Source organism: Vipera berus, assembly GCF_964194415.1.
Source record: "Vipera berus genome assembly, chromosome: 1".
In the NCBI taxonomy this organism is placed as follows: domain Eukaryota; kingdom Metazoa; phylum Chordata; class Lepidosauria; order Squamata; family Viperidae; genus Vipera; species Vipera berus.
In genome coordinates this window covers 27,044,243-27,068,336 of record NC_138202.1, presented here as the reverse complement: position 1 = coordinate 27,068,336, position 24,094 = coordinate 27,044,243, and the positions used below count along the sequence as shown (strand labels likewise).

The 24,094-nt window shown below is 39.4% G+C and overlaps 1 protein-coding gene across 1 annotated transcript; it reads right to left on the bottom strand.

Moving 5' to 3' along the window:
- Positions 1 to 2,801: 2,801 nt before the first annotated feature.
- PSMA3 (proteasome 20S subunit alpha 3) lies at positions 2,802 to 22,569 on the bottom strand. The gene is made up of 11 exons (XM_081314091.1): positions 21,978 to 22,569; positions 13,307 to 13,389; positions 12,198 to 12,321; positions 11,581 to 11,682; positions 11,076 to 11,149; positions 8,076 to 8,148; positions 6,924 to 6,989; positions 4,632 to 4,678; positions 3,807 to 3,874; positions 3,559 to 3,623; positions 2,802 to 2,946 (listed from the first exon to the last, which is right to left on the bottom strand). Exons 1-11 carry the CDS (start codon positions 21,996 to 21,998, stop codon positions 2,902 to 2,904), a joined length of 768 nt encoding a protein of 255 aa, XP_081170217.1. The 5' UTR covers positions 21,999 to 22,569; the 3' UTR covers positions 2,802 to 2,901.
- Positions 22,570 to 24,094: the final 1,525 nt, after the last annotated feature.

Genomic DNA, 24,094 nt, shown 5'->3' with positions numbered 1-24,094 from the left:
AGATTGCCTGATCTTGCTCTTTGTCTTTTACTGTCTCAAGAAATTACAGCTACCAGTTGAAACTAGATTGTGCAGAAAATGCAGAACTCATCATGCGGCATTTAATTGCATAATTTACTCATATTTTTTTTTCTGATGACCAATCTGAATTTGCCTGATTGATGCATTGCTCCCAAACTCACTACATGAATACAACTTGCCAATTCACCATTGGGTTCTGATCGTTACTTTATAATAAGAAATTGAACCTTTTTGACATGTTTTAAGTTTGTAACCTTACACCAGGGGTGTCAAACTGCCGGCCTCTGGGCCTGATGCCTCATGGCGAAACCATGCCCACCCCATTGCTGACAATGGAAAAAAAGTTGTGACACATCACGTGATGTTGTGAGTTTGACACCTCTGCCTTACACTTTCCTTTGATAGAAACATGTCTAATAAGATTCAATCTGAAGAGTAAGGCAATATCTTTCAAGGCTTGAAGTAATAGGAATTCTAAATTCTAAACTGTTTTATGAGGTCACAAATGAGAATTTGCTAGAATTACGAAAATTTATATAGCCTTCAAGATTGTGATGAACTTGATCAGAGAAGAATATTCATTGTATTTAAAACAATAATTGCCTATTGCTGTGGGATTATCATATAAAAATTGCAATATTGGTGCTTTATGAAGAAGATGTTGTATTTTTGTTTGGGCTTACATGCTTTGTGTAGTTTTTCCAAGCCAAAATACAATTTGTGCAAGTATGTAGGCTAATTCTGTTCCTAAGAGTTTCCTCCACTGCTTTTGTGCAATTACTTTTATTATTTGGGGGAAATGATTTTTTTTCATATAAAAAGCTGCATGTATATAATCTATAGCTATTAAAACACCATAGGGTACAATGTGTTTTTCTCCGTAGGGAAGTTTTTTTTAAATCCTAGTCTTTGTAGTCTATTGGCTATTCATGTCTGCTTAATTTTAATCATGATCTAATTATAGTAGTTTACAGCTACTGATAATGTAGCAACATAGAGATGCTACTCAGCCTAAGAACAGGAGGGCTATAGGTATAGTATACCTGGCTTTATCAAAAAACAGAGTTTTTCAACTCTATTCCCGGAGTAACTATAATGGCAAAGAAGTGAGACAGTGTGGCCTGCATAGCAATTAAGTGCAAAATACATATTTTAATGTAGGACAGTTGCCTGAATTATTATTTATTGATACAATGATTTAGCTGCCCATCATATTTTTAATACTCATGTATGATGTTGGTAAGTTAAAAAAAATTCTAAACAAAACGGTGATTTGGACTACTATTCATGGCAAGTAAGAGAGGACAGTAATATATATGGGTTCACTAAAGAAAGCACAAGTATTTAAATTATGTGATTGGCCCATATTATTAACGCTGCCCAGTACATCATAGTATGTGAACAGCCAACAAATATATAATACAACTAAAATCCATTTTAAAAGTTCTGTAAACTACTGTAAACAGTTTACAGTAAAAATGTAAAAGTTCTGTAAAAATGTAAACATTTTTATGTCCTACACAAAGTACTGAATAAAACTTTTTTTCTTCTGAAATTTTTTCTCAAGCATTGTTTTAACTGAAAGTTTTAATGGAAGAAAATAGCGCTATCCATTATCTAAACTGGTAAATACTGTTTTCCCATCTCTTCTCATATTCCATAATAGATTACGCCAACTAAAAAGTGATAATTGAAGGCATGCATGATAAGATTCTACCGGGGAAGCTATTTCTATTCTGTAGCTAAAGGTAAAGGTTCCCCCGCACAAGTGTGCTAGTCGTTTCCGACTCTAGGAGCCGGTGCTCATCTCCGTTTCAAAGCCGAAGAGCCAGCGCTTGTCCGAGGACATCTCCGTGGTCATGTGGCTGGCATGACTAGATGCCAAAGGCGCACGGAACGCCGTTACCTTCCCACTGTAGTGGTCCCTATTTTTCTACTTGCATTTTTACGTGCTTTCGAACTGCTAGGTTGGCAGAAGCTGGGACGAGTAACAGGCGCTCACTCTGCTATGCGGCACTCGGGATTCAACCCGCCAAACTGCTGACCTTCTGATCGACAAGCTCAGCGTCCTAACCCAGCTACAAATTGACAAAATATCACAGTCAAAGCTTATATATTTAACATGTTCCCTTTACATTCTCATTTAAATGTTATAAAAGTGTAATACTTTGGGGGAAACATTTCATATCAGTCCCATTCATTTGGTAATTAGTATAAAGTATTATCACACAGGTATCCTGTCTAACATCTCTGACTGTATTATTCATCATAACAGGAAAAGCAGTCAGGGCATACCTGAATATATGAGTTGAAATGCTACTTCCCATGTATCAGCATTGAGGATTGAAAGGACAGGTTCTCCTCCAGAAAGTTCGAGACCCTTCACAGACAATGGGTTAGGTAAGCTTGGTGTGGGTAGGTGTGTTGAGATGAGACTTTTCATCTCCTGTTGCTTCCGATTTTGCCAACTTCTATTCACTGTTGCCAAAACCACTGCCTAGAATGCTTTGCAAGTGCAATGCATCTAATTTGTGAGCAAATTAGATGAATGCATCTAATTTGTGAGCAAATTAGATGAATGCATCTAATTTGTGAGCAAATTAGATGCCTAGCAAGCTGCATGTTTCCATGGATTCTAATCAAATATATCAAATATCTTTGTAAACAGAATTTGCAATGCTTTGAAACACTAGATGTGCATGTGTAGGGATAAAATCTTGTCATCACTTCTAGTTTTCCTTTAATAAATTTTTGAAGCAATCACTCAAAAACTCTAAACAGTAATTGGAAAATGGTTTAGTGCAAGTTGGTCATTAAAATAATGGCAAATACATAAGCAGGCCTGTGGTACACATTACAAAATGAATTCAAGTAAAAATGTTACATGTTTTCATCATCTGATTCATCCTCTTCTTTCAAAGATTCCTATTAAGAAAATAAAATCAGACCTCAATTAATCTACATTGTTAAAAAAACCCAATAAATGATAGAAAAGCATTCAGATTTTCAGATAGTGAAATGCAAATTAATTATTTGATGTGGACACATTGGATTAATGGAGTAGATGCAAATTCAAGAGCAGCCTTTCACTTTACATTTTTTTTTCTGGCATTATTATTGTCTAATATAGTAAACATTACTTCAGAAATATTCTTTCTCCCATAAGAGTGAAATAATATTGAATAAAAATACTTCCCAGTGATAGCACTAATACTTTGGTATATCTTCCCCAGGAGACACTTAGCATCATCTTTACCATGTTTCATAAAGTTGCCAAGCTGATATTGTTTGAATATAAACACATTATATTCTGATGTTACTTAATGTTTGTTTAAGATGGAAAAGTATTCTGGATTCTGATTATTATAAATTACTGTGACTCTAGGGATCTGAGCAGTATATATTTAAATCTTCATTATTAACTGCATAATTTTGATTCCTGAATTATTTGAAAATATCTTGACAATTGTGGAAAAATGTCTAGAATTGTATTAATTTAAAAGCCATTTTCATTTGCCCTGAAATTCCCAAAGTTACCTTAGCATATTTCTCTGCTTCTTCTTTAACATCTTTGGGCACAGTTTCATGTTTTCCTTTAGTTGCTGTGAATTTAAAAAAATTAGAACAGCATATAATTGGAGAACAAAATTCAACTTTTTTTAAACATTGTGTCAGTTATATACCTCAAGCAATGATCTATCATAAAGATTATATTACTATTAAGCTTAGAGCAAGATTTTCCTTCATATTATTTAAGAAAATATTTTTTTAAAGTGATACATTACCTTCTCCAACCCAACTTAGTTCAAGTTCAAAGGCTTTATCTTTTACTTCATCATGGACTATGTAGATTCTAGAAGGAAAAAAATTGAAAATATAATTATCACTTCAAGAAGAATGATATGTATTAAAATGTTTTACCTATATTTAAGCACAGCATATTCTTGGATTTTAAATAATGTAAAAATCATATATTTTTCATATAAATCAAGAATAAAAAGTTGTGGACATGAATTTTTTGGCCCAATCCAATTTGATGTCTAAGAGCCTCTTACCTGATCTAAACGCTGTGTCTAATTTATTTAAACTGTAGGATGTCCTGCCCCATTGTCAAAAGAAAAAATAATCTCATTTTCTTTGGGAATCAGACCAAGAAAAAAGTACAGGTAGTGCTTGAATTCCAACTGTTCAAAAGTACGATGGACCTACTAGGAGCTAGTTAAGTCTGGATTCAAAGTTATGACAAGTCTTCCCACACAGTCACATGACTAAACTTTGGATGCTTGCTGCCTGGGCCACATTTACAGCCATTTGCAGAGTCCTATGGTCATGTGACTGAGTTTTATGACAGTTCTGCCAAAACTCAGCATTTACTTTGGTTTTCAGCAAAACCACAGTTAGTGAATCATTGGTTTGCTTAATGACTGGCATTCACTTAACTGCATCAAAAAAGTTGTAAAATCAAGTCTATCACGATTGACTCTTAATGACAATCATTTCTAACAACCATGACGGCAGACTCCATTACATAAGTCACGGACTACCTATGATTTTTGTTTCAACCTAAAAGCTGGCATGAAAAATACGTCACTTTTAAAAAAAAAACTTACATTTTTGCAACTTCTTTAACAGCTTCACGGCACGTCATTTCTTTCATCTGTGGATGTATTATTAGCATTTTACTAATTGTTAAAACAGAAAAGCAATAGTGCAATTATAAATAGCCTCAAAATATATTTATGTGTGTGTATGTATATGTGTATATATGTGTGTGTGATTACTGCATAGTGTTTTTGGTATAAGAATCACATTAAATAGTGCTCATGAAGGTTATATTCCATCTTGTACTAATTTTATCAAAACAATCAGATAAATGTGATGTGGTGCTACTAGAGCTGTTTTTTTGGTTCATCCAACAATACCTGGGATAGTATTAACTTCCTGAGATAAAACATATTTTTAAAAATGTACGTTTTGATATGTCTACATGTAAAATAGAATTCTACCGTGTCTGGATGGGATTGGAGAACCAAACTGGGAAGCTCCAGAGAAGATTTGGAAACAAATATTGGGAGGATATAGCTCATCTATCTTATTACAGGTAGTCCTTGGGTTACAACTGCAAATAGGACCAGGATTGCTATTGTTAAGTGATACGGTCATAAAGTACGACTACATATGACCACATTGCTTAGCAACAACAATCCCAGTATTCCCAATTGCTGCTTTAGCCCCAAGACACACCTGGGCATAACCTCAAACTGACAGAAGGGAAGTTCAAACAATGTTAAAAAGTATTACTTCACAGAAAGTAGTGGAGGTTTGACACCAACTTCCAACGGAGGTAGCAGCTCAGTCATCAGTAACTGAGTTTATACATGCTTGGGGATAAACACATGTCCACCATCCAACAAAAAATAACAAAAATAATAAAACAACCTTAAAGAGCAAACTTGACGGACCACTAGGTCTTTTTCTGCTGTCAGTTTTCTGTTTTTCATGACATGCATTAAATGGGAAGTGGCAAGAATCTACTTTTTCATTTATTTTAGTCTAAGGTAGACTCAGGCTGAACAGGAAATAATTAAGTCAGACTATAAAAATGTATACATGTGCTTCTAACAATTCTACAATGTGATCCTGGTTTCTTTTGAGTATAAATAAAGAATAGCAATTTCAATTTAGAAACAGCAGCTTTCACTATCTCTAAATGAAAAGTGGTTGGAAATGAATTCAAACTATAGGGAAGAAAACCAGGAAGACGTTTGCAGGGCACTAAATTCCATACCGTGTTTCTCCGAAATTAAGACCAGGTCTTATGGTTTTTTTACCTCCAAAAGAGGCACTAGGTCTTAATTTCAGAGAATGTCTTACCTTAGGTCTTAGGAACACCACAGCCAGGCCTCCTACACCCCGACGCCTGTCGCGCCATTGCTTGACTTCTGTGGCCGCCTGCCGCCACTTGCGGCCAGATGCCATGTGGTGCATTGCGCCATTGCCGCTCCTCCCAGGAAGCCGCCTGATGCTTTGCGCCGTGTCTGCTGCTTGCAGCAGGACGCTGCATGGCTCTTTGGGCCGTTTCCGCAGCAGAAAGAGCCCAAAGCACCACGTGGCCTTCTGCCGCGAGCCACAGAAGCAGCCTGAAGTGCTCTGCAAGCAGCAGAAGCAGCCCAAAGTGCTGCGCAAGTAGCAAAAGCGGCCCAAAATGCACGAGCAAGAGAAGCGGCCTGAAGCACCATGAGCATCATGCCGGGAGGAGCAGCAACGGCACAATGCACCACATGGCGTCCAGCCACAAGTGGCGGCAAGCGGCCACAGAAGTAGTCAAGCAGTGGCACGACAGGTGTCGGGGTGTGGGAGGCCTGGCTATGGTAAGCGGGTGTGGGATGCGTGGAGCTGCTTTACCCCCCACACCCCCTCAACCCTAGCTTGATTTTTAAGGGTGCGCCTCGCTCCCAAACTAGGGCTTAGTTTTGGAGTAGGGCTTATATTAGGCCCAACCCCCCAAAACAAGCTAGGACTTACTATTGGGCTGCGTCTAACTTTCGGGGAAACACGGTATTTACTTGTTTTCGTTTAATTTTGCAATGATTAAGGACAACTTTTTTAGTGAGATTTTTCTCCCATAAGATTGAAATAAGACAAAGGGTGCAAATGTAGATTCATTCAATGATTTAGATTAACATGCTACAAGGATAGCAATACTTAGATGGAGTCTAGCTTGAACTGACAGTAACTATGTCATTGCAAGTCAATGTTTTATTGCTTTTGCCTTGTCAAAAGGACCGAAGAACTCTGGAAAATCAGAAGCATTTCCATATAGATTTCCAATTAATATCAGACATTTGTACAGAAGAACAAGAACTGCTTTTAGTATGTAATGTGCTACAATATAGTCTTACCTGGAGCTTTTCAATCTCTGTCTTTGCAGCCTGTCTTGCTTTACCAATAGCACATCCCCAGTAACCCTGCAAAAAGCAAAAAAAATAAAGACCATATTTAAGAAAATCCCTGTAAAAAACACAGAGTATTGTTTCAAAATGGCAGACACATATATTTCATAGATAAACATACACACATGTGGTTTCTCAAAACAGTCAATATTTTTATATCATCTCCAAATTGATAATTTATCTAATAAGAATCTATCCGTTTGCTGATCTTTAATTTAGAAGCTGCCTTTTACAATACAGCAATTCAGAGGATGACAACAATGCAACAGTAGCATCACTACTATTGAACACAAACATTTGAGGCAAGAGACAGAGGAAGAAACTGCAGATTTTTTTTTGCTTCTTTTTCATAAATAACTTACAGCATATTGGGCAAAAAACAAATAGTGTTATTTCTGCCCATTTATTATAAAGTAAAAGCAGTAAGTAGGAATTGTGGATAAATCACTTACAGGATATTCAGAATTAAGGTTACTACTGGCAAGTGGATTTAAATCTTTATCAGAATAGATAACTTTGCACTTTTGCTATATAATAGTGCCTGTCAGAGCAAACCTTAATTTTCCCACAAAAACAGATGGAATTTCAATTACCAGCTTATGATTTTAGATACTCTACAGTTATTACAAGGGACGCGGCGGCTCAGTGGGTTAGGACGCTGAGCTTGTCAATCAGAAGGTCGGCAGTTTGGCAGGTCGAATCCCGAGTGCTGCGTAGCAGAGTGAGCGCCTGTTACTCGTCCCAGCTTCTGCCAACCTAGCAGTTCGAAAGCACGTAAAAATGCAAGTAGAAAAATAGGGACCACTACGGTGGGAAGGTAACAGTTTTCTGTCCGCCTTTGGCGTCTAGTCATGCCGGCTACATGACCATGGAGATGTCCTCGGACAAGCGCTAGCTCTTCGGCTTTGAAACGGAGATGAGCACCGGCCCCTAGAGTTGGAAACGACTAGCACGCATGTGCGGGGGAACCTTTACCTTTACAGTTATTACATACTTCCGAAAATTGTGTTTACTGTTAAATAGATTTAGCTACATACTCGCTATGGATAATAGATAATATTCTTGGTTTTCACTTAAACAGATGTAGTTCAAAATACTTACATATGAAACTCCTGATGGATCTATCATGTAGAGCTGAGCACCATCATCATCATCATAGGAACCTAACATGAAGCTGGAAAATCAAGGTTTCTTATTAGAAACTATTAGGGAGAATTCTTCAATAAAATATAGAAAGCAAAGTCATTCATAATTGTTTCACTGAAGGAATTGGTACAATTGCTATACTCCTAAGAGTAAGTACTTAAGTTATTCATAGTGATAAATCAATCCCTTATATTATCCTTACAAATAAAAAAAGACAATTTATTCACACTCCTGAACTGGATAATGGCAGAATAATACAACGACCATATGTACAATTTGGTATATTACTACTTGACAATAATCTATATTCATTCAGAGTTTTTCTGCTTTAAATATGCCCTTTTTAACACAACATGAATATGAACTGCTTAACATTTTGCCTAGGGAGAAAGGTAGTGTTTTTAATCTGCTTTTATTGATTGTTGCGAGTCACCTGGGATCGTTTTATGAGATAGGTGGACCTGTAAGCTCTGTCAATAAATGAGTATGTTGAGAATGTGAGAAACATGCAGAAGAGGCCTTCATCCTGAAGGATAGACAATGGCTAAAATGATGCTGTTGAGAACCAAGAAAAATCCCTGGAAAAGGCAAACCATAATGATATAGACAGAATGGAGCATTTGGAAATGCTCCGTTATTCTGTACTTCAACAAGGTTCGCCTATTTAGCTATGAAATTTACTTGTGCTTTGGTCTAGGATTTGTGAATCAAGTAAATTGTGATTTATTCAATAAACCTTGTTTGAGCAAATTTTGTTACAATATACAGTCATGGCCGAAATTGTTGGCACCCCAGAAATTTTTCCAGAAAATCAAGTATTTCTCACAGAAACGTATTGCAGGAACACATGTTTTGCTATACACAGGTTTATTCCCTTTGTGTGTATTGGAACACAACAAAAAAGGGAGGAAAAAAAGCAAATTGGACATAATGTCAAACAAAACTCCAAAAATGGGCTGGACAAAATTATTGGCCCCCTTTCAAAATTGTGGACAAATAAGATTGTTTCAAGCATGTGATGCTCCTTTAAACCCACCTGGGGCAAGTAACGGGTGTGGGCAATATAAAAATCACACCTGAAAGCAGATAAAAAGGAGAGAAGTTCACTTAGTCTTTGCATTGTGTGTCTGTGTGTGCCACACTAAGCATGGACAACAGAAAGAGAATAGAACTGTCTGAGGACTTGAGAACCAAAATTGTGGACAAATATCAACAATCTCAAGGTTACAAGTCCATCTCCAGAGATCTAGATTTGCCTTTGTCCACAGTGCGCAACATTATCAAGAAGTTTGCAACCCATGACACTGTAGCTAATCTCCCTGGTCGTGGACGGTAGAGAAAAATTGATGAAAGGTTGCAACGCGGGATAGTCCGGATGGTGGATAAGCAGCCCCAAACAAGTTCCAAAGGAATGCAAGCTGTCCTGCAGGCTCAGGGAGCATCAATGTCAGCGCGAACTAACCCATCGACATTTAAATGAAATGAAACGCTATGGCAGGAGACCCAGGAGGACCACACTGCTGACACAGAGACATAAAAAAGCAAGATTACAGTTTGCCAAAATGTACTTGAGTAAGCCAAAATCCTTCTGGGAAAACGTCTTGTGGACAGATGAGACCAAGATAAGAGCTTTTTGGTAAAGTACATCATTCTACTGTTTACTGAAAATGAAATGAGGCCTACAAAGAAAAGAACACAGTACCTACAGTGAAATATGGTGGAGGTTCAATGATGTTTTGGGGTTGTTTTGCTGCCTCTGGCACTGGGTGCCTTGAATGTGTGCAAGGCATCATGAAATCTGAGAATTACCAAAGGATTTTGGGTTGCACTGTAGAGCCCAGTGTCAGAAAGCTGGGTTTGCATCCGAGATCTTGGGTCTTCCAGCAGGACAATGACCCCAAACATACGTCACAAAGCACCCAGAAATGGATGGCAAGAAAGCGCTGGAGAGTTCTGAAGTGGCCAGCAATGAGTCCAGATCTGAATCCCATTGAACACCTGTGGAGAAATCTTAAAATTGCTGTTGGGAAAAGGCGCCCTTCCAATAAGAGAGACCTGGAGCAGTTTGCAAAGGAAGAGTGGTCCAAAATTCCGGATGAGAGGTGTAAGAAGCTTATTGATGGTTATAGGAAGCGACTGATTTCAGTTATTTTTTCCAAAGGGTGTGCAACCAAATATTAAGTTAAGGGTGCCAATAATTTTGTCCGGCCCATTTTTGGAGATTTGTTTGACATTATGTCCAATTTGCTTTTTTCCTCCCTTTTTTGTTGTGTTCCAATACACACAAAGGGAATAAACCTGTGTATAGCAAAACATGTGTTCCTGCAATACTTTTCTGAGAGAAATACTTGATTTTCTGGAAAAATTTCTAGGGTGCCAAGAATTTCGGCCATGACTGTATGTGTTAACCAATTTATCTCCCTGTGTCCTCCTTTGCTGCTATTTTGAATGGTTTGTATCTTTTCTTTCTACTTAATCTGATTGCCCAAGAATTTATAAATATACTTGTTACTGCTATAGTTATTTAGAATATATAGGGAGACCCCATATATTCAGTTTGGTATAATGGTTAAGGCATCAAGCTAGAAATCAGAAGACTGAGTTCTAGACTCAGGTTAGACACAAACCAGTTGGATAACCTTGAACCAGTCACTATCTCTCAGTCCTAGGAACGAGGTAATGACAAACCATTTCTTAAAAAAAAAACCTTGCGAAGAAAACTACAGGAATTAATCCAAGCAATTGCCAGGAGTCCAAAAACAAACCAAAAAATGTTATTTGCAGTGCATTCCCAATTCTGAAAATTCTCTCAGGTTTGTAATAATCAAGATCTACAGGAATGGCTTTATTCTATCAGTATTCAGGGGCTAAAGAGAACTAGATTGTGATTTATTACTTGCTCTGAAATTTTTAATGCCAGGGTACACTGAACAATAATGTAAGAAAAGTTGATACCTGCAGCCAAAAGGTCTTACAGCACTATATAGAGTATAGGCATGTACATACATAGCAACTCTATCTGCAAGATGCTATAGGGAGAAAGGAAAATAATTTTAGAGCGCTGGAAGTAATATTTCCATTTAAAATAAAATGAGGTAAATTCAACCTATATTTCCGAAAGAAAAGTGGTGAGCCACAAGGTCGCCCACTCAGCCCTACCCTCTCTGTCATGAAGATGGGTAGGTTTAGAAGGTTTCATTTGCCCTTGTTCAGCTTTTCATGCTATCTAGAATAACAAACTAATTTAATTAACTGTAATTAATTTCAAAACAGATAACTTCAAGCTATGGATTATAAATCTGGCTGTAGATTACAGTTACTGTAGAGTCAGCTGCTATTCTGGTAAGATAATTCATAATAAAATATGGTTAACTAAATATTTCTAAATTTCAACAATTTAATGTGGCTTAGGTGTTTCTTAGCTATGATAAAAAGTAGCTATGATAAAACAATAACCTACTTTTAATGGAATATTATAACCGTAGTTGGACCTAAAGTTAGAAGCTTCTTCTCTTGCTATGTCAGCCAAAGATCGGGCATCAGCGAGGAGTCCTGCTACTGCCTGAAATATAGAAGCACATTTCAGAACCTAAGCTAACAGGAATCTGAAACTCAACATGCCAATCTCTACACCTCATTCTGACAGTATCTTTTATATCAGGAATGTGATTGCCAGGCACATATTTTGAGAACTGGATAAACCAGAACTCCTGCCCCTACAAGATGATGCCCCAATTGCTTCCTGGTAAGTTGAAAGTTACAAGTTGACTATCCAAGACACAGTTTAATTATAGGGTTGCTTCTATTAAAACTTGAGTCAAGTATCCCGTGAATCAAGCTTGATATTTTTGTGCCTACATTGACATATCTATGTTGTTTTCTTGGCATTAGTACAGAAGTAGTTTACAGAAGTAGGATTTTGTTTTTAATTTCTGAATCTACAAGGAAACAAAGGGTTATAGGTTAAATCTCCCATGAAGTTCCTAATCAACTATGCCTAGTTTTTTAAGGTCAGCCAAGATCAGTTGGGCGCTGGTACTTAGCCACATGCTAAATAATAAGTAAATACCAACTCACCATTCCCACATGTCGATCAACATTAAACAAACGTTTATTGGATCCTTCCTCATACAGTTTGGATAGAACTAATTTTTCTACTCCAAAAACAACACCATCTTTACATCGTATCCCAATTGCTGTACTGAAGAGAAAATGAAGCATAATAATCAGTCAAATATACTTTATTGCATTTAGTTTGATAGGATTTGTATTGCTACACAGATTTAGAGGCTAGGCTGCATGGCCAAAATGGCCTCTACAAATTCATTAATTCTGTTATGTCTGGGGACATTTCAGTAACCTAACAGAAAGAAAATACCTTAAAGGAATTTATTTAATTTTAAAAGTCAAATCTAAAATAGTGAGTTGATTTAATAACTATTTAAGCAAAACAGTCTCAATTAAAAAATAAATTACTGAATTTAGTTTTAAAATATACACAGCTAGTTAGGTAATAAAAATTGCTTCTCATCAATTCTAGACAAATAAAATTTTAAATTATTTCCACAAGTACAGTATCGCATGGGATTAATCCTATAAAAAAGAGCTATATAACAAGCAGATATATAAAAATAAATTTTATAAGCAATATAGTATTAAAAATTATAGGTGAAACTCCAGAGCGCCCATATGTCTCCCATTTCAGTTTGAAAAACTAAAATAGAAAAACCAATAGCCTACCTACAGAGGACCTAAAACAACTCTTGATGGTCTATCACAATACCATCTTTTTTTTATTTTAATATTGTTCACTTCTCAGAGTCGCTTGTTCAGATGGGTGGTCATACAAACTGAATAAAAAAACTGACTGCAATCAGGTAGTCCTCATCACATGCCTATTCCAGACTGCAGCGGAGGCCTTGTGAAATGCATGACAGGTCCTTGGGGGGAAACCCCAAGCTCCTCCTGGAATCTTAACCAGGGTCTATCAGTCATCTCAGGCAAGCCAACTCAATAGGCCTCTCTACAGTGAATTAGCTGCAAGTATAATTTCATTTTTTGTATCTTGTTTCAGAGAATTTCAGAGAGTCAAATAAAAATAACAAGTTATTTAAATTATTTGGACTAGTGGAATCCCCAAAAGTAACTGACTACATTATTGCATAATGTAAAAATTCATATCTTACCTGCTGTTTTCGACAGCTTTCATAGCATACTCTACTTGAAATACTCTGCCATCTGGAGAAAATGTAGAGGCTGACAAATCATACTGTAAGAAAAAAAAATCATTTGAGGACCCAGATTGTTGGGGGCAATAAGCTGACTTTGTAATAATGCCGCTTGGGGCCCCCGAAAGCCCTAATAAGCAGGCATATACATAGAATGAAGGCTATTGCTAAGCACATTGGTTTGTGTTTAAATTGTAAGCCGCCCTGAGTCTTCGGAGAAGGGCGGGATATAAGTGGGATTAAAATAAAAAAAATAAAATAAAAATAAAGCAAAAATAGTAGAATTGTATTCATTAGCCTTTCATTGCATCCCTTGGATACTTGAATATTCTTCAGAATCACCTTATAGGGAAAATGGGTAGAATAAAAAATAAATAAAATACAATATTTAATGTTTTCCCACTATTAAAACAAGTAGATTTCAAAATGCAAAGGAATTCTGTACTTACTAAACAAACGTAAACACAGAAGACAATATTCTTCATTAACCCCAGATGAGAATAAAAATACAACTCTAAGCATATTTTCTCAAAAATCAGTCACTTAAGCTCAATAGCATTTACTCTCCAGGAGGAAGAATGCAGATTTCAGCCACAGAGTATTAGCAAAAACAGTTCATAAGTATTCTCTTTGTATTTATTCCTATCCCAAAAAAGAATCAAATTCATTCTGAAGTATTACAAATTATATTTCATTTAAATTTTCTAGTAATCATTATAGCTCAGCACATATTCAGAATACTAATTTTTAAGGGGCAGAAACATTATTTTAATACTTAAATATTTTGTTTATACATACACTTTCGCTCACTCTCCTTCACTGTCAGACAATGATAAAAATATTTATATTTGTACATTGTCTCAGTTGTAAGTGGATAACCATCTTAATCTTGTGCCAAGCCTCTCAAAATAACAGTTATCTAAGTCTATGACCCAGTGACTAATGCAACAGAGTTTGAAATACAGGTAGTCGACCACAATTGAGACCAAAATTTCTATTGCTAAGCAAAATAGTTATGTGAGTTTTGCCCCATTTTACGACCTTTCTTGTCACAGCTAAGTAAATCACTGCAGTTGTCAAGTTAGTAACACAGTCGTTAAGTGAATCTGGCTTCCCCACTGACTTTGTTTGCAGACTGCAACTGTCATAAATATGAGGGCAATTCGGAAATAAACCTGTTTGATTATCAATGAGACACTTGCAGATACAGAACTTTTATTATCCACATAGAAAACTACATTACATTACTTTTTGACATAATCACCATTCAAATTGAGGCACTTGTCATAACGTCTTACAAGGTTTGAAATTCCTCAATATTAGTCTGGGCTATGGGGAAAGGGGTGATCAAAAACATCCCAACGGAACTGCTTCAAAAGTTCTTGGGTGAGTCTAGCAGTGTGCAGGCAAGCATTATCATGAACCAACAACACACCGGAAGTGGTGCCATAGAAAATCCCACCAAATGTGAAGTTGCCAAAGGAATACTGTTAGTGAAGTTCATGGAGCATGGTTTGACCATCAATTCAGAAGTCTACTGTGAAATGTTACAAAAACTCAGATGAGCCATCCATAACAAAAGTCAGGGCATGCCGACTTCCATTGTGGTGTTGGTTCACGATAATGCTCGCCTGCACACCGCTAGACACACCCAAGAACTTTTGAAGCAGTTCCGTTGGGATGTTTTTGATTCCCCCCCCAATAGCCCAGATTTGGCGCTCAGCGACAACTGAGGAATTTCAAACCTTGTAAGACATTATGGCAAGTGCCTCAATTTGAATGATGATTGTGTTGAAAAGTAATGTAATGTTGTAGTTTTCTAATGTGGATAATAAAAGTTCTATATCTGTGTCTATCATTGATAAACAAATGGAGGTTTATTTCCGAATTGCCCTTGTACATGCCAGTTGCCAAATGTCTGAATTTCGATCATCTGATCATGGGGATACTGCAACAGTCTTTAAGTGTGAAAATGGCTATAAGTCACTTCTTTCAGTGCCATTGTAACTTTGAATGGTCACTAAATGAATGGTTGTAAGTTAAAAACTACCTGTAGAGGTTTCTATGCCAGCATCAAAAATATTCTAAAATAGTGTCCCCAAAAGACGTCATTGGCAGCCAAGCAGAAACGGGCATCATTGGCAGCTTTGGGTTTGGGGTGAGGAATGATGCAAGTGATTGTTTGGTTCAATTTTGCCATGAAAATCAATTTTGAATCATGAATACCTGATTCAAACAGCACAACCATTATTTATACATTTGGATCTCACCAAATAAACTTCACCATAATCAAATCGACTATGTCCTATGCAGTCATCAATGGTCCATTCCTTGCTGTCAACACATCCAGGTGTCAATTACTGTTCAGATCATGAATTGTTGGCAGCTACGATCAGAGTCACATTATGCAACGTCAAAAGAAGTGTGACATCACCAAAATCCCTTCCATATGTGGTACTGAGATAAAAAATAAGTTTGAACTGCCGGACATTGCTCAGATGATGCCTGACAAACTTTAGCAAGAAATTCAATCACGTATCATTGAAGCAACGCACCATACAAGAAGCCAGAGAAAAAGTGCAAGCTGCTCTAAGATGAAACCATCAGAATAGCCAAGTGAAAAAAAGCTGCAAACAGGAAGAAGCAAGTAGAATGAATGCAGATTTCCAAACAGCATTAAGAAAAGACAACAAATTATTCTGGGACCAACTTTACAAGCAACTAGAAGAGGACTGCATGATGGGCCACACCAGGAATGCACTTGTGCAAGTCAAAAAGGATTTTACTGCTCGTAAAAGCATCGTCAAAAGCATGAAAGGGAAAGAATAGGTGACCATCAAGGTGGCAACAATATACAAACAACTGCATCCAGTAACAAAGAGGCTCAGCCTCCCAAGGATGAGGAAAGGGAAGCAGAAACAGAACTAGCCATCCTTCAGGAAGAAGTTGTGTGGACTATGAGCCAACTGCCAGATAAGGCCTCAGGTGTTGATACCATGCGGGTAGAATTACTGAGACCCACAACTATAACAGCCTTGGCTCAGAAAATCTGGAAAACAAGCATGTCTGCAGAATTCAATATGATCATTCCATTCCAACTTCAAGGGTTGTTCCAATTACCAAAATACCTCACGTTAGCAAGAGAGATTGTGTTATAGGGAAGAAGGGTAGGCTGCTTTGTCTCTAGGCCACATGGCTCCAGCCTGGAAGAGGGTACCATTTTTGGAGCAGCTGCAATGAATTATGCCTGTTCCAAAAATGGTACCCACTTCCATGTGGCCTAGAGACAAAGTGGCCTACTCTTCTTCCCTCATACAAGCTCTAAAGATCTTCTAAAAGTAAGTACACAAGCAGTAACTGGGAGTGGGACCCAGTGGTGAGGGGAACCAGGACCAAAGCACACAGGGAACCTAAGGGGCAGCAAGTGGAGCATAGGATACCTTGGGAAACCTGAGGCAGGGAGAACTTTGAGGTACCCTGTGCTCTACTTGTCATATCAGGGTGAGCAGGGATGGGGGTCGTTAAGCAAAACCATAATGCGGTCATCTCGCTTAACAACCATTACAATTTGCGATTCTAATGGGCAGTCTCCATTACAGTCACAAGTTGAGGGCTACCTGTATGATATTGCCATTTATATTAATCATCTTTCACTTTTTACTATGTAGTAACAACAATTTGCATGATTCTTGGGCAGGTTTACACTGTCTTGCTTATCAAATCTTAACTGTTGTTAATAAATTTTATTTTTATTCACTCTTCTATATAAAAACAAATTATTCTGAAAATCAACCCATAGCTGGATTTGTCCATCATGCTAAATTCTGGTTTTCTTAATTATTTTTGAATTACAATTTACTCTGCCAGAGTGAGCGCCTGTTACTCGTCCCAGCTTCTGCCAACCTAGCAGTTCGAAAGCACGTAAAAATGCAAGTAGAAAAATAGGGACCACTGCGGTGGGAAGGTAACAGTGTTCCGTGCGCCTTTGGCATCTAGTCACGCTGGCCACATTTATTTATTTATTTATTTATTTTATTGGATTTGTATACCGCCCTATTCCCGTAGGACTCAGGGCGGTTTACAGGGCAGTTAAAACCATGAATACAAAAAATTAAAAACAATTAAAACAATTAAATTAAATTCAAGCCCCAAGAGTAAATCTAAAACCCAGTTAAATTAACAACCCCACAGTCTGGACCAAACAGATCGAAGAGCCAAGTTTTCAGGTCCCAGCGAAATGAGCGAAGGTTGGGGGCAGTCCTAAGTTCTGTGGGTAGTTGGTTCCATAGGGCAGGCACACCCACAGAGAACGCCCTTCCCCTGGGAATAACCCGCCGGCATTCATTAACTGGCGGTACCCTGAGAAGGCCCTCCCTGTGGGGGCGCACAGGACGATGGGAAGATGATGCCGGCAGCAGGTGTTCCCTTAGATAGTCCGGACCCAAGCCATTTAGGGCTTTATAGGTCATTACCAGCACCTTGAATCTCACCCGGAGGGCAACCGGAAGCCAATGTAGCTCACGGAGAAGAGGTGTTACACGGGAGTATCGGGAAGCTCCCATCAAAACTCGCGCAGCTGAATTCTGCACCAGTTGAAGCCTTCAGGTGGTCCTCAAGGGCAGCCCCATGTAGAGGGCATTGCAGTAGTCTAACCAGGAGGTCATGAGCGCATGAGTGACTGTACATGACCACGGAGATGTCCTCGGACAAGCGCTGGCTCTTCGGCTTTGAAACGGAGATGAGCACCGGCCCCTAGAGTTAGAAACAACTAGCACGCATGTGCGGGGGAACCTTTACCTTTACCTAAAAGCATGGTTTACAAATAACCATAGCTTGGTTCAAACAACACAGAAAGCAAAAACAAATGTGCCCATATATTTTATGTTCTTGCAATCAGGAAAAATGAAAATATTGGCTTTGCTGAAACTAAGTTTGCTTATAGTGATTTACATGACTGACTGACATAAATGAACAGCAACCTCTGCTGGTAAACTAAGCAAAGCAATAACTTGTATTAACTTTTCAAACTGCAACTCTTTATACTTAGAATCATTTCACAGATTATGGAAATCCAATTTAATAGCAGGTATTGGGAGTACTACTGGATTCATATTAATTTCCATAAAATCATATTATATTGTATTTTGAGGTAGACAAGTCCAAATCTGCCCCAGTTCCTATAGTTCGTAAGAAAGCATGAAGCACGTCTTTTCAAACAATGATTTGCAATGGCTGCTTTGGAAGCTGTTCCTGTACCGTATATGCTCTCAACTGATAATAACCAGTCATTTTGCAATGTTAAAAAGATACCACTATCATAGAACAGGTGCTTCGCAGTCCATAAAGCTCCTCCAGCCATTGTAAATATTCGTACCACCTCCTTGGTCACATAAACACGTCAGGATCATGTTTCTGACCCACTGCAGGGTTTTGTGGTGACTGCAATACACAATATTTTTGTGGATTTCTAACAAAAACAATGCCCACTCAAATGAATAGGTTCACTTAAAGGTTGTTGCATAGAAGGCCACAAAGTGCTTTTGGTCACTTGTGCCTTGGCAAATTTGTTTAATGGAGATCGCGACTGGCCCATCACATTAAGCTTTCAACCAACACCCCTCATTATCCCCAAACTCTCCAGCCAGTATGACTATTGAAAATTTTGATGAGTGTATAGAGAATACAGGTTGAGGAAAATTATTGTGGCTGCGTTTTACACATTTTACACCATTATTAAATGCATCCAAGATTTATAGAATTAAATGAATTCTTTGGCTCCATCAGCAAAATGGGCTGAATGGGACAAAGTATTCTTTGACTGAAGCCCTCCAAAAAGAGTTGGCTTTTGTCAGTAAAAAAATCAGCAACTTTGGCCCTAGAAGTTATTCTGAATGGGGTGGAACTCTACCTGAAAGGGTTGGTTCACAATCTGAAGATCGTCCTAGATTTGTGCCTATTGCTTAAGTAGCAGGTAAAAGGTTTCTGTCCAGCTTTGGCTGTAATATCTATTATGAGCTACCTGGATCAAGAATTGTTAATAGTAATTTATACTCTGATCAGGACAGCTAGCCCTTTACTTATGACCATATTGGAACCTGCCCATCAGTCATGTCACGAGGGTCATAAATGTTTAGTCAGATAATCAACTTGATTTTACAATCTGTTCTGCAACAGACATAAAGCAGCCAGCAAGGTTGTTAAGTGAACAACATTGTTAAATATACCAATTGTGTGCTATGGGTGCAAACAAAACACTAAAAACTGGAAGTAAATGCTAGATTTTGGCAAAAACTTTGTAAAACATGTTGTCCACATGATCACAGGATGGTACAAATGGTTGTAAAACTCAGCCTGGTTGCTGAGTTCCCAACATTTGATTATATCACCACTGGAACTTTAAATCTGGTTCAGGCAGGTCTGTCATAACCTTGACCAGTTGGAAGTCAAGGACTACCTTTATTTGACTGATTAGTGTAAGGTATTCGACAGTATTTGGAGACAACACAAAAGTTTCAGCTGGTTCAATATGTGCTAGCAAATTTATTCATGGGACAATTCCATCATAACAGCATCATGGCAGCATTAGGTAAGTTATTGTTCTGGTTACCTTTAGGCGTCCAGGCCAACTCAAAGTGCTGGTGATGATTTACAAACTTTTTATTATAAATCACTGTTTTTGCCAAGATGGATTTTGTCTGGCCAGTAAGAATATTGTAAGATTTGTCTACTTGGAGTTCCCATTCTGTATGAGGCAAGGAGGTCATGGACTAAGCAAAAGGGTGTTAGCATTCCAACTCTTGTTCTTTGAAACTCCTTGCATCTGATGGTTTGCACTATTTTCATCTGTCACGTGCCATGTTTTAGCAAAGACTTCAAATTTGCCAAATAACATAACTCTACCATCTTGAATTCCCTTCAATTAGGCAATACGCTAAGCACATTGATTTGTGCTTCTTAGATTGTAAGCCGCCCTGAGTCTTTGGAGAAGGGCGGGATATAAATGGGATTTTAAAAAAAGCTAAACCAAAAGACACAAATGGGCATAAATTCCATTATGAATAAATTACTTAAAGTTTAGTGTGTCTTGCAAACCCAGAAAAATTGCAAAATGATGATACAAAGCCAGTTAACGTGCTTTCTGGGGAAAAAAATCTCATACTCATAGATGGTGCTATCAGAATTTGTTCAACCGCTGAATGGTAGCAAACAGACTTACTCTCCTCTCATTTAGCACCTGTCAGAATTTGTGCCTCCCCAGATAAGGGAGTGCTACTCTAGGAAATACAACCCATCCCGTCTTCAAAAGCTGCCGCTTGGCTGGTGACTTATAGCAAACCAGACTAAAGTCCTTAGGTAAAATAATGTCTACATATTTTTTTCACTGTAGATCTTTGAAAGAATGCAAGCGAATTAGCCAAGATGGGCAGCTCGTGAATTTTCCCCTACCTAGTAACTAGGGCAGGGGTAGGCAACCTTGTGGAGAAGACTCCTGCGAGTCCCTTGGCGATCAAACCGGTCAGTCCTAGAGGAGATCAACCCTGACTGCTCTTTAGAAGGCCAGATCCTGAAGCTAAAACTCAAATACTTTGGCCACCTAATGAGAAGGAAGGACTCACTGGAGAAGAGCCTAATGCTGGGAAAGATTGAGGGCAATAGAAGAAGGGGACGACAGAGAATGAGGTGGCTGGATGGAGTCACTGAAGCAGTAGGCGTGAGCTTAGATGGACTCCAGAAGATGGTAGAGGGCCTGGAGGAACATTGTCCATAGGGTCGCGATGGGTCGGACACGACTTCGCAACTAACAACAACAACAGGCAACCTTGGCTCTTTTATGACTCATGGACTTCAACTCCCAGAATTCCTGAGCCAGCCATGGCTGGCTCAGGAATTCTGGGAGTTGAAGTCCACGAGTCATAAAAGAGCCAAGGTTGCTTACCCCTGAAGTAGGGAATGCATGATTAGGGTTTTCACTTTCAAGATTCACAGCTAACACCGCCCGTTAGGTAGCAACCTGGCAGGGAAGCTCTCAAACCAAAGAGGGCCGTCAAGAAGCAAGCCAGGTTCCCCCGGCCGTAGTTCGATGGCTTTGTACACTGAAAGACAGTGGATGCCAGGACTTGGAAGGGTTTTGGAACGCCCTGGAAAGTTTCCAGGCCGAGGCCCACTCTATTCCAGGAAGACCTGCCTCCTTTCCTCCGGTCAGACTCGCCTTCCGCTTTCGATTTTCTTCTGTGACTCAGCAGCGCCACTAGCAACCCAGCGCTCCAGACGTCTGCTGGTGACGTAATAGAAAGCGCGAGGCTCCCTCACAGACCCCGGATGTGCAAAGCAGGTAGGTCAGGGGTAGGCAACCTCGGCTCTTTTATGACTCGTGGACTTCAACTCCCAGAATTCCTGAGTCAGCATAGCTGACTCAGGAATTCTGGGAGTTGAAGTCCACGAGTCATAAAAGAGCCGAGGTTGCCTACCCCTGAGTTACGTTGTCCCCTGGCTGCCTCCCCCTCCCAGCGCCTCTCTCCTCCCACCTTCGAACCCCCCCGCCTTCTGCCCCCCCCCCCAATTCGAACAAAACTTGGCCCGGGGCGAGGCTCAGCGCTTCCTTCACCCCTCCTTTCGCCGGCTCACTCACCCCGGTGCCGATGGAACTCATGACGGAGGAAGCCTCAAAACAAACCACCTCTCGGCTCCTACCCGGACTTTTCTCTCTCTCTTTTTTTTTTCCGCCCCTTCAGATGATCACCCACTCGCGCGTCTCAGTCGCTCTTCAACAACGCGCACATCCATTGGACGCCGCCTCCAAGCGTCTTGGCTAATGATTTCCTCCGGTAGGCTACGGACCCGAGGAGGTGGAGCCAACCGCACAAAGTATCGGGGGCGCGCTCACGAAGGATCGCCGAGTCACTGCAGACGTTTTTATATGCGCGCGCTTGAGGAAAAGAAAAAAGAAAAGGAAAAGGAATGATATTCACCACAAGAAGCCGGAACTGCAGGGCCCGGCTAGCTCAGTCGGTAGAGCATGGGACTCTTAATCCCAGGGTCGTGGGTTCGAGCCCCACGTTGGGCGGCTGTTCTTTTTTTTTTTTCATTTTTTTTTACCTTCCGGAATAAAATTTAGGGAAGAAAACCAATGATGCTAAAAAAAATCAAAACAACAGCAGCTAGATTCATTGGGTTTTCTGATTAGGTGTGGATAACAGTGGGCTTGAAACCTGTTTTTATAGTAGTTACTAGCCACAAGGAAATACAAATATAATAATAATAATAATAATAATAATAATAATAATAATAATAATAATAATAATAATAATAAACCTTTATTGTCAAAGTACAACATGTGTACATTTTTAGCTGAGCTTCCCCCCCCCTGCTTTCTACCCCCAACACACAGTGACAACAAACCCTCCATCCCACCACACCATGTGAACCAACTACACCACACACCGGCCTCCCAAGTCAATTCTGCATAAGATTATGTCCCATTTAAAAGCCTAACAGCCCACGGATAAAAGCTATTTTTCAGCCTGTTGGTAGGGCTGGCTATGTTCCTATATCTCCTACCGGTTGCTGTCCAGCTCCACGCCTCCTTAATTCACTGACCCACACATGTATGCAAAACCTGCATACGCTACACAAATAATCATTTTTCCTTGTATGACAATGCTGTAGCCTAGGAGTTCTCATACTGTAGGCCGAGGGATCCTAGGCAATTTTGAGAGGGAGAGGAGGCCTGCAATGAGAAGCACACAGTCAAATTCCTATGTGAACTTAACTCTACTTGCCTAAACATGCTGGATTCTGACTTGTCCAGACTTCAGAGTTCATGTTTTATGTATGCAAGACTGATGGTGGCATTCTACACTCCCTCATTTGGTCTAGCACAGGAGTAGGCAACCTTGGCTCTTTTATGACTCATGGACCTCAACTCCCAGAATTCCTGAGCCGGCTGTGCTGGCTATGCTGGCTCAGGAATTCTGGGAGTTGAAGTCCATGAGTCATAAAAGAGCCAAGGTTGCCTACCCCTGGTCTAGCAGCTCAGGGGTAGCCAAAAGTTGAAGTCCATGAGTCATAAAAGAGCCGACGTTGCCTACCGCTAGCTGCATGTGGGCAGCAAGCAGATCAAATCAACAGGGATGGGATATCTCACTAATTGTGGAAAAGACAGTTCCCTGCCCAGCCTGTTACCAAAGGGTCAGCAAGCTACGTGCACCATTTCAAAGGAAGTATGGAGAGAAAAACCTCTGCCAGTTACCAGGACTTCCCCTCTGCTAAGGTGTAGAGCAGGGTGGCAGGCTGCGTTCACTCAGTGATGCTCAGATGAACTCTCATCTAGGGATTAACTCCCTGGTCTCCCTCCACAGATTAGTAGCTCCGGGCCTATTATCACTGGATCTAGCATAAGTCTTGGTCCTGCAGGCTAGTTTGTGGGTGATCTGTATTTGACCATGCGGTTTGGAGCCAAAGCAGCTCAAGAGCCCCAAGCAGCTTGTCTAATTGAGTTGTTGATGACAAGCCTGCTCAATCATGCACGTGATATAAAGAAATGGGCTTGTTCAATATAGCCAAGTGAGCAGGCTGTAAAGGGAAACAAAATGCTTTATGCTGTGCAGAAATGCTTAGAAAAGGGGGTGGCAACATATACAGACATAGATCAGGATCAGAGCTTGTCCAGCTCCTGGTTGGCCTTTGATGGCTAGGCTGAGGTGGCTTTTCTATAGTAATACCTTGTGTTGTGAAGCAAGGAACATT